The sequence below is a fragment of the Temnothorax nylanderi genome, unplaced genomic scaffold (genome assembly GCF_030848795.1).
Source record: "Temnothorax nylanderi isolate EJ_2023f unplaced genomic scaffold, tnyl_v1.0 TNYL_tig0586_pilon, whole genome shotgun sequence".
Lineage (NCBI taxonomy): Eukaryota > Metazoa > Arthropoda > Insecta > Hymenoptera > Formicidae > Temnothorax > Temnothorax nylanderi.
The window spans coordinates 6,835-19,967 of NW_027249648.1; the positions used below are offsets into that span (position 1 = coordinate 6,835).

A 13,133-nucleotide genomic window follows, 5' to 3' on the forward strand; every position below is an offset into this window, starting at 1 on the left:
TTCCGATAACACATATTGATGTATGCTTTAATATATGTGTGTTAAAGGTAAAAAGCGTGTTTTTTCTTCATAGTACACATCAATGAGCTGTCGGGATAATTCGCCATTTATTTTGTGCGGCATCAGGATGTGTGCTAAAGGGATGTACGCTATCGGAATGTGTGTTAACGGGAAAAGAGGCATTATATCGTGTGTGCTATCGGGACAGTGCACCTTTTATTTTGTACGCTAAAGGGATGTGGGCTATCGGGAATTATGTGAAATTTAATATGTACTATAGAGATGTGGGCTATCATACTGTGGGCTAACGGATCCCTCTCCTTACATACAGGACGCGGAAACGTCCTGTGTGCAGGAGCCATTAGACAGTAACTAACTCGACTTCCGTTCTTTCGAGCGTTGAGGCCACAGATGTCTATACATACCAAATCACTAATTTCGTCAAAATAAGTGAGTAGTACATGGCTAGGGCGTCAAAACAAACCTCCAACACCGACCCTCTGGCGCCAGAGGCGTGGTCAGACAGTCTGATTACGTGACCCCGTAATGCTCTGATTGGATGTCAAGTGAGGGAAAGAGGTAATGGGGTAATTAAATGGCGCGTTTAGATTGGATACCCCATAGCTAGCCAGCGTCTGATTGGCTCCCCAAGCTATCTGGCGTCATTTTGGTGGTAGCATGTGGTAGACGACGCTAAGGCTACACAACAAAATGGCAGATGCAAAAGATTAATTAAGATAGCGCGTTTTGATTAGATACCACATAACTACCCAGCGTCTGATTGCCTCTCCCTCTTAAACTGTCTGGCGTCATTTTGGCGGTAGCACGTGACAGATCTTTGTACTCAGGTATTAGACCAGTCAAGTTACGGTTTTAAATCGAATTTGAATTTGGGCTCTTAATTTATATGCCATTCGATAGTAAATGGCACTGATAAAAACATATCAATTTTGTGGTTCGTTGTGTGAGATCGTGATAATTCGGTTGCATGTCAGCGCATGTCACGCTTTCTATAAAATAATCGCCTAAATAATTTCGCGTTAAGGGAATAACTCTCGGCACGTTATAGCATGGATCTTTCGTTACTTTCCGAAAGTTCGCTAATTGTTAGCAACAACACAGCCACGGTCGACCGGTCGCATAAACAAAGTCGAACGACGACGCTCTCACAAAAGAAAGATCCCTGCTATAAACAAAACAGTTGAAACCATGTAACGACCCCGCCGGGGCGTCACGTGAAAACGGTGACGTCGGTTCTATGACGTAGGGCTCCGATGGCCAATCACCCTCCCGAAACTGGTGGTACCCAGCCTGGAGGGAGTTTCGCCTCGGAGGTGATAAAGGGATCGCCGCTGCGCCGCGGAATCGATTTCGCTCGCAGATCACCGCTAGTACACCGCTTTTCTAAACCGCCTTGCTATACCGCCGCCGTTTCGCACTCGCTTGCTGAACCGCTTCTCGCTGCTCTCGCCGTGCTCAACTCTGTGCGCGCTCACGGCACTTGCCTAAAAGTAACCTGTGTTAACTGTACATATTTGACATTATAAACGCTATTTTCTCTGTACTTGCTGTGTCTTCTCTTGTGGTTGTCTTTACCTCGCGCCATCCCGCGCTAACGCGTGCCCCCGAACAGTTCGTCAACCCCGCTCGTTTTTGCAAAAAAATAAAAACCATAAAAAATTGGCCCCTTTCAACCTTCGAGATACAGCAAAATTGTACATAGACAATTTTGTAGAGAATCAAATTTCCTATAAAAAAGTACGGGAAGGCATTTCTCTAAAATCAATAGCTTATCCATGAGTGGCACCCGAAGTCACGCGATCGGAAAGTGACTCTCGGCGAATTTGCAAGTTGCTTCGGTTAGTTGTAAAATTCAATATCGATACTTCAGCATTGAATAAAAAATCCCCCCAAATTCAAGGCTTACTTAACTAGATATAATAGGAAAGCTATTTCTATAGTCAAACATTTTTTTATCGTTAAATTCGAATTATGACAGCTATGTGACAAAAAATTTTTTTTCGTTCGATATCGTAACTTTGATCAGTCTTATCTCGGAAAGTATTAATCAGAAGATGATCAAAAAAATTTCATTTTGTAGATAATTTTATTCTCTAAATATTCGATCTGTTCATATTTCGCCGTAAGTTTAACCGTTAGCCTGCCAACTTTGAATCAAGACAAAATTGTACCTTTGACAGATTTAGGGGAGAGTTGGCAATTACCGAGCCTCTAAGAACCGAAGCGTATATCTAAGCTCAGAAATGCTTTAAAAAAACAAACTGTGCAGTTTTAGATAGGTCATTTATTTGGCTATCCATATATCATACCAATAATGTTGAAAGTTAAACACAAACTAAAATATTAATAATTTTTCAAAAAGTGAGAAAACGCGGTATTATCAAACTGGTCTGATAATATCGTGACCAGGTCTGATAAAATCGTGCCCAGTTTAATAAAGCCGTACCTATAAAAATTACTCTGGCTTCAGCCAGTGACATGAAGTAGAACACAATAACAAAATGTTTTTTTTTATATTTATGCATTAATATCGTCTAGTAGGTACCTACATATAAAAATAAGTGAATGCGTTAACAAATAACGATCATTATAAATTCAAATCAAAACTTAAGCAACGATCTTTTCTGTAAGCACCTTACATTGTAAACTAAACAGTCTTGGTAACTCTTAACACACAGTTATCGTTATACCTATGAGTATTATACCTTGGGCGCGAAATTATCAAACTCAATTATTTCACTTTACAACCTTAAAATATATAGGAAAGAAACGCGTGTTTCTAAAATCACTTTGCAACCTAATTTTATAGTGTTTTAGCTTATCAAATCCGTCAGGATTATTTCTCTAATGAAAATATTATGTTACTCACCTCTTATCGAAACTACCAGCAAAATTGCAACGAGCAAGCAGAGAAGCTTCCAGAGCGCACTGTGTTTACATGGACGGCCGGAACGCATTGACGGTGCATGCGGGTGGGGTATTTCGTGTTACTCTTTGATATTAACATCATTGTAGGCGCGTAATACAAATAGTTATTGAGATAAACAATGGCGCGGAATTGTCAACCGCGCGGTAATTGCCAACTCTCCCCTACGGGGTGAATAATTTGTTGTTATTATTAACATTAGATATGCCTTGAAACAACTATACAAGAGGAAGGTCTCACAAATATTTTTAATTTTTTATGATTTTTCTGTTTTATATTTTTAATTTATTAATTGTTATAAACAATTTTACCCATATTTTGATGGTTGTTAAAAATGCTCTATACTTTTGCGAATTCAAACCTCTTCAGCAAAATAATTAAAAAAATTTCGAACCGTCCAAATTTACATTTTTTTAGTTAATAAATGTTTAAACAATTATAAAAAAGAATGAATGGTCATGCTTTTTTATGGTTTTTTAAGCGCTACATCGTTGTGGGGTAGGATATTAGGCGGAGGTGCGTCGAAGTTCCCACAATAACGATATCTTTAGTTAGGTAGTCAGACAGAACGTCCCAAAAAAAATTTCCCACGACAGAATATCCCACGACAATATGTCCAAAAAAATAATATCCCCGTGACAAAATATCCTGCGATAGGACGTCCACGCGAGACGAAGAGCCACATGGGTTTCATTTACAGCTTTCTTTATTTTACAACTTTTTTTATTTATTACATACTTATATTCGAATAGGTGGCGATTGTAAGGGAATTGTGATTACGATAAGGATTAGTAAGAGATGTTGTGCGAAATATTTGTTAGGTAATCCAATGCTTCGGCAGGATTGTACGTATTTACAACGTTGCGGAGGCGATCGTCCAATCGTGTCTGTTTTTTTCTCTTTGGGCGAGTTTCTCCCGCTTGGAATTGTGCCATTTGACGCTCTTGATCACTTTGTTCCATTTGTAGGCCCTCGATGAATTTCCAGATTGTAACATGATGTCCCTGCAAACGTACCGCGAATCCATGATGCCACCCTTCAACTGCGTTGTTGGTACGTGGCAGATTTTCCCGAGTTCTGCTATAGACATTCCAGAGTACAATTGGAAAGCGTGCTTCTCGTCGTTTTCCTCTTCGATTCTGTTTTCCGATCCATGTTTCCTCATAATAATCAAGTAGAGGTTGTAATATTACCTCGTTGCAAGTATAGAATTCGGTGTCAATGAGTTGTTCGTAAGTGGAAATGACATCATTGACTGGAACAAATGCTAGTGCAATTAATTTTTTTAGCTGCTGTGCAAATTCCTCGTCCTGCGCATACCTTGTTTGTAATCCGTACGTTTGAATATGTTTCCAGATGCACTGCGAAAAATGAAAATAGCATCCATGCACTGTACTGTCCTTAAACATTTCTTGGAACGCCTGTATGAAACCGATTTCGTAATCCGTTGTTATGGCGGTTGGTTTGAGTCTTCGTTGCAGATTTTTTAACGCGCTCAAAATTTCGATGTAAGTTTCGTGCGACTTTTTTTTGGTGAGTGCGTATACCAATGGAATTGTTGTATTCTCATGAAGCCCGTGAATCGTGTATAATTGGGTAAATATGCTTGGTACCGTCTTGAATGTTCCATCAGCGTGCCATTGGTTGCAATGTTGTAGAAATTTTAAATTTTGCTTCGTGGTGAAAATGATTATGCGATCCTTTCTTTTATTGTCGTAGTAGATAAATTTAGTACCTGCTTTTGTATTACAGTAATCACCTGTTATATTCAATTCTTCTGCAGTAGATGGATTTGGTGGTGGAGCATTTACTCGTAATCGTGTTCTTAGAACCGTGCGGCAGAGTGAACGTGTATGTGGTAATTGTGCTGCTACGGGTGCAGTGACACCGGTACACGCAGCAGAAACGATGTTTTTCGTCGGTTCATTAGATTCGAGCGCTATCCGTTTCATGTTGTTTGTTACTGCGATTTGCTTGACGTGCAATATATCCGGAGCGTGATTATGTGTCGTTTCGCTCACAACGGATCCTGGAAATTTATATTGATAATAACGTCGCGAATACTGAATATATGTACTGTATAGGTGACATGTGAGGTGATTTTCGAATACATGTTGATGTTACCTGTCTCTTCCTCGGTTGTTGTCTGGCAACGCCCGGGACACTTTATTTCCTGCGCGTAGCGAGTGCATCGCCAAAACACTTTTGTTGCAATTGCACGATGCTTGTAGTAAATGTAACTTTGATGCTGTAACAATTTGCCACCTTTTTGACTCGTTAGAAATGTTAGTGGCATTGCTTCTTGTCGCAGTACAAGCTGATATGGAACTGCTGTTAGTGTTTACAAGCTGTTAATATGTACGCACGCGCTATCACGTGCCGGACGCGTGAAAATGGTAATGTACTGGAGGGAATATGTGGGAAATTTTGCCGAGGGTACATTATGTCTTGTGACGTTTTGACGTGGGATGTTCTGTCGCGGGATATTTTTTTTGGGACGTTATGTCATGGATCCCTTTAGTTAGGTATAATCTCGCTCTATTTATTTATGCTCTATCTTACAATGTAATGAATCGAATTATTATTCTTTATCGTGTACGAATATGTGGACGTGTGTGATAGTGTAGGTTATTAATGTGTAGAGTATAAGTGTTGTTAATTAGTCGTCCCCGAACGGTCGGATTCGAGGAGGCCGAGATCGAGGAGGAGTCTTGAAGAAGTGGCCAGTCTGCGTCGCCACAGATATCCTAGGAGTGCTCGGATTAGGTAGGAGCCGGATGCGTGGTACTCGGGTCGGCAGGTCGATAAGGTGTAGCTTCCACGGCAGGAAAGTCTCCACCTTGGAGATCGGGAACGGACCCTCCGTCTTGGCCTCGGGTGCAGGAATCAGGACCGGGATTGGACTCACCTTTCCGCGGCAGGGTGTCTGTCGACTCTTACCGCAGAAAGTTAATGACCTGCGAAGCAGGTATAAACGAATGCCCTGGAGAAAGAGCACACTCCGTATCAAAAAGAGTTATGTCAGGGGCCCTGGTAGTGAGCACGCCCTGACTGGTGAGCTTGAATGCTGAAGAAGCCCCGCTGGGCTGCCCTAGATATAGGGGTCGATGTCGAATATTCCTTACGCGAGAGGATACCGGCGATGCGCCGCGTAGCGGCCCGAGCCGAACCCTCTCGCCGCGCGAGCCCGCGCTGCCGCCCGCGTCGCGCGCCTCTCGTCGTACTGCCCGCGTTGTATGCGTACTGTCGCGCGCTCGTGGCGGACAGCTGACCGCCACAATCGTAATATTATTTTCACTATTTTCAGAATTTTATTTTTATTTTCTCCCTGTTTTGTTAAAAACCAAATGGTAGTATCATTAATTTTAAATTTAAAAATATTAATAAAACCCAAATGGTACGTAATATCTTTGTACCTCGAAAAAACCCAAAAGTAGGTGGGTAGTATCTTTATTTAAAAAAAATTAAAACCCAAGTAGTACATGTAACTTTGTGTGTATTCCCACCTAAAAAAAAAACAGTAGTAATATTATACTTCGAAAAAACCTAAGTAACAAGTGGTAGACGTAATCTTTGTATCTCGAAAAATCTCGAAAAAACCTAAGCAGTAGTATCTTTACCTCGAAAAAAAAATTAAGTGGTAGTATTATACCTCGAAAAAACCTAAGTAACAAGTGGTAGACGTAATCTTTGTATCTCGAAAAATCTCGAAAAAACCTGAGCAGTAGTATTTTTATTTCCAAAAAATTCCCGGGAAAAAATGTTTATATACAATTTTATCTAATTATATCATATTATATATAATTATATATATATTATATATAATTATATATAATAAGATCTATTTATGTATTCATTTATATGCAATTATATCAAAATATTTATAACTCCATATCAAATTATGCAACATTATATTACAATTCTTTTCTGAGTAAATAATTACATATAATTATATCAAGATATGTATAATTCCATATCGAATTATACAATATTATATTAAAACTCTTTTTTGAATAAATATTTATATGTAATTATATCAAAATATTTATAACTCTATATCAAATTATGTAAAGTTATATCAAAAGTCTTTTTCGAGTAAATAATTATATGTAATTATATCAAAATATTTATAACTCCATATCAAATTATGCAAATTTATATTAAAATTTTTTTTCAAGTTGAGATACATCAAATTATATACAAACTTATATATAATTGCGCCAAATTAGATATAATTATATATATATTTATATTTTAATGTTTGATTAAAATAATAAATAATAAATTCGCGTAAAAATACCATTTTTCTAGTAAGAATAATGTATAATTTTATTTTTATATGTATGTGTGCGTACACATATATTTTATTGTTCACATAATAGAATTTATTAAATTTGGTGTGTTACAAATATAATCACCTACTTTTACAACTTTATTAATGGTTTTAATGTCCATTAATTTTAATATGAGATATTGATCATCTATTTCAACAGGCAATATATACTTTACTTGCTTCCGTAATTCTTCATGATAGAATATTTTAGTATGAATAATTTTAAATTTCCGCAAAACAATGTACATAACATAATTATTAGCTTTTATAAAAAATCTTATCATGCCATATATTGCAGAATCAGAAGAATTGTTTGTTATTTGTACTGTATAACTATTAGTTTTATTGTGTCTAGAACAAATTTCAGAAGTAAATGTCTCATTTTTTATGTTTGCTCTGCCATAAATAAGAAAATCCCCAGCCAATACTTGACTTAAGAAGTTTTTATCTTGCTCTGTCAATAGCAAATCTGAAATATTTTTATCTAAACACTCAACAAATTTTTTTTCTTTATGAAGACTAATTTTAGTCTTTAAAATAGTCACGCCGTAAAGTATAGATAAATTATTAATAATTTCTTGGCCTATATTCTTAGATGCGTGTGATAAACTCGCTATTATTCCATTATAATTTTCAAATGGAAATGCTGAAGTAGCCCATAAAGGACCCCAACGTTTAACGCAAATACCAAGATGTAATAACTGATGCACATTATATGTAAGTTGTCTATCATTATAAAGATCTGGAATTTGCTTCACAAATATTTTTAACATAAATTCTGCATCTTCAATATCAAGTAACGTTATATCGCGCTTTAGTAAAATAAATATAGACATAACAAGCAAAAGCCAATGTTGAAAATATTGTGTAGGCAAATAATTCTTTAAGGTAGGAACGGAATAATATAGAAGCCAATTGTAATATTCTGAAGCTTTATAAAAGTGTATTAAATTCAGACTTCTTGGTAATCGATTAAATGTATCTGGAGGTTTAATTTGTAGCAAATAATTATTCATTTCATTTAAATATTTTTTTAAACTCCAAGGCCCATCTTTTTGCAACCATGTATTTAAAATCTGTTTTACAGTTCCAAGTAACACAGAATGCATAAATTATGGAATTACACAAGTTCCAAGATCTAGAAACGGAAGTACAGAAATAATTGTTGGTCCTTTTACACCTGTAGCATTGGCAACATTTTCTCTAAATGCTATTTGGCTTTGTTCAATCATTCTTTCATTAGTTCTCAATGTACAGCCATTTTCTACAAAAGGATAGATACGAATAGTTTTTTTGCCTTCAATTCTCAAACATTCTTGTGTTTTAATTTCACAGATATTACAACCGTACTGCCCATTAAAATTGTATGTATTTAGTATTTGTGCTCTTGCAGGCGCATCAGCTATTATTAATGGTACAACAATTTTTGTATTATAAACCAATTTTGTTTGAGGATGAAGCCAATTTATTCCATCTTGGAAACATTTATGTAATTTTAAACAAAAAGGATGTAAAAAAGTATTCATTACTGGTTTTTGATCATCGTACCATAATCCACCTATAATAATGAATTGTTCTCTCAGATATTGAGGTAATTCCATTATTTGAAACATTAGAGGCCAACAATTACTTTTTGAACTTTTTGACAAAGATAAGCCGTCAGTATTTAACATTAATGTGAGATCATATTCTCCTCTACTTTGTCGAAAGTTAACCCTTTTGTATTCGGATCCATCTGTTATATCAGAAATTTTAAATCCGTTATTTAAGTCATTTTTCTGAAACGTTTTTAATATTTTAGCTAAATTCCTATGTTCAAAAAGACACTTAATTTGTTCCATTATATCAATTTAAAAAAAAAAAGAATTTTCGTTTATTGAACACAATTTGCACACTTCTGACGCAGTATTTACACCTTTATATAACATACATTTTTTACAATAGAAATGTTTAATAACAATAAAAGGAGGAACAATATTTTTAACATAAGACAATAATTTATGTAAAGTTTTTGGCATCAAATTTGGCTGGGGAAGCATATTATTTATGACTATTAGCATATCCTCTAAGTTAGATTTTGTCATTCTATGTTTGATATAAAGATTTATTAAATTATAAACTGTTTCATCAACAGTTTGAGCACTATCATTAAATAAAACATTCTTATTATTACTATAAGAAGTGCAAAATGTACTTTCATTAAAATCTGTATGATGCTCATCATGTAATGATTTACATACATCAATTGCATTATAATTTATGTCATCTAACACCGCAGTATCATCTTCATAATCATGATTATGATCGACGAAATCATTTATAGATTCGTTTTCAGAATCAGATACCTCATCTATATAAATATGATCGCTACAACTTCTAGAGCTTAAATGATTATCTTTATGACTTGTATTCGAAGCTTGTGTAAAATTTTGTTCATTAGTCTCATTGCCACTTTCATGTATATCAGGAATTGATAGTGCAATTTTTTTATCCCATCGTTGACGGTTTCTAACAGGAATCTATTTGCATAAAAACATTTCTATTATATAATTTATAATGTTCATCTTTTAAACATTATATAGAAAATATAAAAATAGTTTTTATACATACGGGAACATTTATATTTTCTTCCCACAGTTTATATCTTTTTCGTGGAAGTGTATATTCACTGGCCATTTTGTCTAAATATATATAATTTCGATCCTAAAAACGCATATGTTATTGTTTTGTGTGATTTTATTATAAATTATAATTATAATTAAGCTATAATATTTATATAATTTAATTAGACTTAAGCTTTAAAATATTAATTAAAAAATATTAATTAAAAAATATTTTTAATTTTTCAATGCAGTATTATTTGCTATAAAGTTATTGATCGTCAATTATCTCAAACATTTAGTGTATAATATCGTTAATCGTATCGAATATATTTGGCCATTGAACGAGAGAGACATATACGTACCGTACCGTTTACAAGTTTACTTCTGAAGCTCTCTATTAGCGTTTTTTAATGAAAAAACTTATACAGTATGTACAAGTGCAACACTTGTGCACACTGAAAAAACGTTATAAATTAATAGCGCTGAATAATTTTTTGCATATACACTATTGTAATTTTTCTATTGTGCGGAAACCTAATCCAGACAGGAGACCAGTAATATGTATATAGAAATAAGATATATGCCACACGTAACAATCGAGAACCGTGTCGCGCAGAGCGTTCTGCGCAGCAGTCAGCACGTGTACGGGTTGGCGGTTCTCGATTGTGTGTGTGTGTGATCCACGGCTTACTTTTTCTCAACGTCCCTACCGCAAAGCAACTCAACGCGCGAAGTATATTGTAAAATATTCGATAACGGTACACCACGTGGTGAACTATCTCGAGTTTCTTATTAACATATTCCGTGCAACTGTTTCTTGAAAATGTTTATTTTGTATTGTGCTAGCGATAATTCCTACAGTTGTGTGGAAAATGAAAACGTTATTTTTAACGAAGAAAATATTAACAAAGGTGATGAAGTAATATTTACTTATAATAATAAACAATATACCGGAAAAGTAATAGATTATTCAGGTAAAGTTAATTTAAATCTATATACGTTTGTTATGTAGAAATTATTATTCACTATTAGTCACTTTCTAACCTATATATTATATAGGTTAGAAAGTGACTTCATTATTATATTGTATACCAATTTCTAATAACTTTCTAAAAAACTTTTACAGATAATAAATGTTACCTGGAAAAACAATTCGATAAGTTGAAATTGATGGAAAAAGCTAAAAAAAGTAAGGAATCAAATAAAACAGAAATGTCTCTTCGTAAAAGAAGGAACATAGAATCATCGCCGTCTTTATGCACATCATCAAAAATAGCTAATGCTAAAAGCAAAAATAATACTAAAAATAAGGTACGTTATAATTTAATATATTATATTGTTTATATTGTAATTTATAAATTGTTAATTGCAAAATTTTAGGTCTTAAGAAAAATACAGAGGACATCAAATTCTGTAGTTTTTGATGTATTGAATAAATGTAGTAATTCAAAACTACCTGATAACAATGCCAGTGATAGCAATAATCATGCTAGTAATAGCACGATAGATTTATCGAGTTCAAGTACAATGATTGATGACTACAATACTTCACAAGATAATAAAAAAATGGTGATTTTTAAATAATACGTACATTATTTTAATCAAAATATTATTTCTTATTACTTATAAATTAAATATGGTTTGTGTGAAATCTTTACAGGATCATAGTCCGACAAAGGAAGAATTGAAAAAAATGCTTTTTGAAACCAGAAAAGAGTTAAAAGAAAAATCTTGTGAGTTTGCTACGTGCTGAAATTTATATTATAATATAAATTATATAAATTACGTTAATATTATCAATATACAATGTATGTATAATAAGTTTATATTTCATATCTGTTTAGTGTTAAAGGAGATAGATAAAGATTCCTGTCAGTTAAATCCATCACAGAACATTAACAATCTTGAAATGGAAATAGAAAATAACTCAGATACGCAATCTGAAATTACAAATTCGGTTGATAATACTGTTGATGAGAATGTTGATAATAATATAGAAAATCTTGAGGACGATAGTGATATTGAAATAGAAGAATTTGAAGATACAGATACTCAGTTATATGGAAAGAACTTCGAGCCTAAGGTAAATATTCTAAATATAGATTATTTATTGTAAATATTAATTTAATTTTCCAGATTCAATAATATTTCATAAATGTATAATCACACAGTAAATTATTAAACAGAAAAAAAATTGATTGCAGATGATACACTTGAAGAATAATGTCTATTGTAGAAATGCAATATATTATGCAGCTTTAGGGAATTGTCACAGATCATCACATATGGTTAGGAGACTGTTAACAGGAGTGTTTAAAAAAGAAGCATTAATTAACTGTACTCTGACTGGACAAACTCCTAGATCACAAGGAAAAAACCGGCAAAATGTTAAAGTCTCATGCTTACATCCTATTGCAATTAAAGCAATAGTTGGTAAATAATATTTTTTTTATTATTATAATAATCTTAATCATAATAAATAAAGATTCTAATTTTGCAAACAATATTTGTTATAGATTCTAAAATTTTTAATTCTAAATTCTAAAATTATATATATAACAGATATGTACATTGCATTTTCAGATTTTTCTCTTGATCACGGAATCAAACATGGTTGGGCCACACAAACAAAGAAGGATTTACTTCGAACTATAACACAAAGGATTGGAGAAATAAAAAGAGAAGCAAGAAATGAATAATGTATTTTAGTCCTTGTTTAAAAGAAAACAATTTGTTAATCGTTTATTTTTTTTCTTTAAAATTCTAAGTTTAATATAATGATTGATAACATATTGATTTGTACAATCAAACAAGGGGTATGAGATTAAACGACCGTGTAAGATATATACAATCAAACAAGGAGAAACGCCGTAATCGGTCAGGACTGGATCTTGCAAGATCCAGTCCTGACCGATTACGGCGTTTCTCCTTGTTTGATTGTATATATCTTACACGGTCGTTTAATCTCATACTTATTGTTCATATTGATTTAGTTTAACATAATGATTGAAAATATATTGATTTATTTTATTTCTTTTATTGCAAAATTAAGCAATATTATTTTTCATTTATGAGATTGTTTATGTAAATGAATACAAGTGTTATAAATAAATAATCTTCTATTCATAAAAATATATTTTAATTTTCCATATTTACCACAAAAATGGACCTATTAAAGATTTGATCTAATTGTATACAAAAATATATAATTATATCTAATCATTTATATATATATGAAGTATGCATGGTT

General features: G+C 33.5%; 1 protein-coding gene across 1 annotated transcript; it reads left to right on the forward strand.

Annotated features, from left to right (window-relative positions):
• The first annotated feature begins 10,706 nt into the window (after positions 1–10,706).
• On the forward strand, positions 10,707–12,582 carry LOC139784110 (uncharacterized). The gene is made up of 7 exons (XM_071723275.1): positions 10,707–10,857; positions 11,010–11,194; positions 11,264–11,363; positions 11,542–11,616; positions 11,728–11,966; positions 12,088–12,316; positions 12,467–12,582. Exons 1-7 carry the CDS (start codon positions 10,707–10,709, stop codon positions 12,580–12,582), a joined length of 1,095 nt encoding a protein of 364 aa, XP_071579376.1.
• The last annotated feature ends 551 nt before the right edge of the window (positions 12,583–13,133 follow it).

Coding starts and splice junctions, on each gene's coding strand:
- LOC139784110 (XM_071723275.1), top strand. CDS start 10,707: ATGTTTATTTTGTATTGTGCTAGCGATAATTCCTACAGTTGTGTGGAA. Junction 11,364..11,541: donor TAACAATGCCAGTGATAGCA/ATAATCATGCTA, acceptor TGAAATCTTTAC/AGGATCATAGTCCGACAAAG. Junction 12,317..12,466: donor TGCAATTAAAGCAATAGTTG/GTAAATAATATT, acceptor TTGCATTTTCAG/ATTTTTCTCTTGATCACGGA.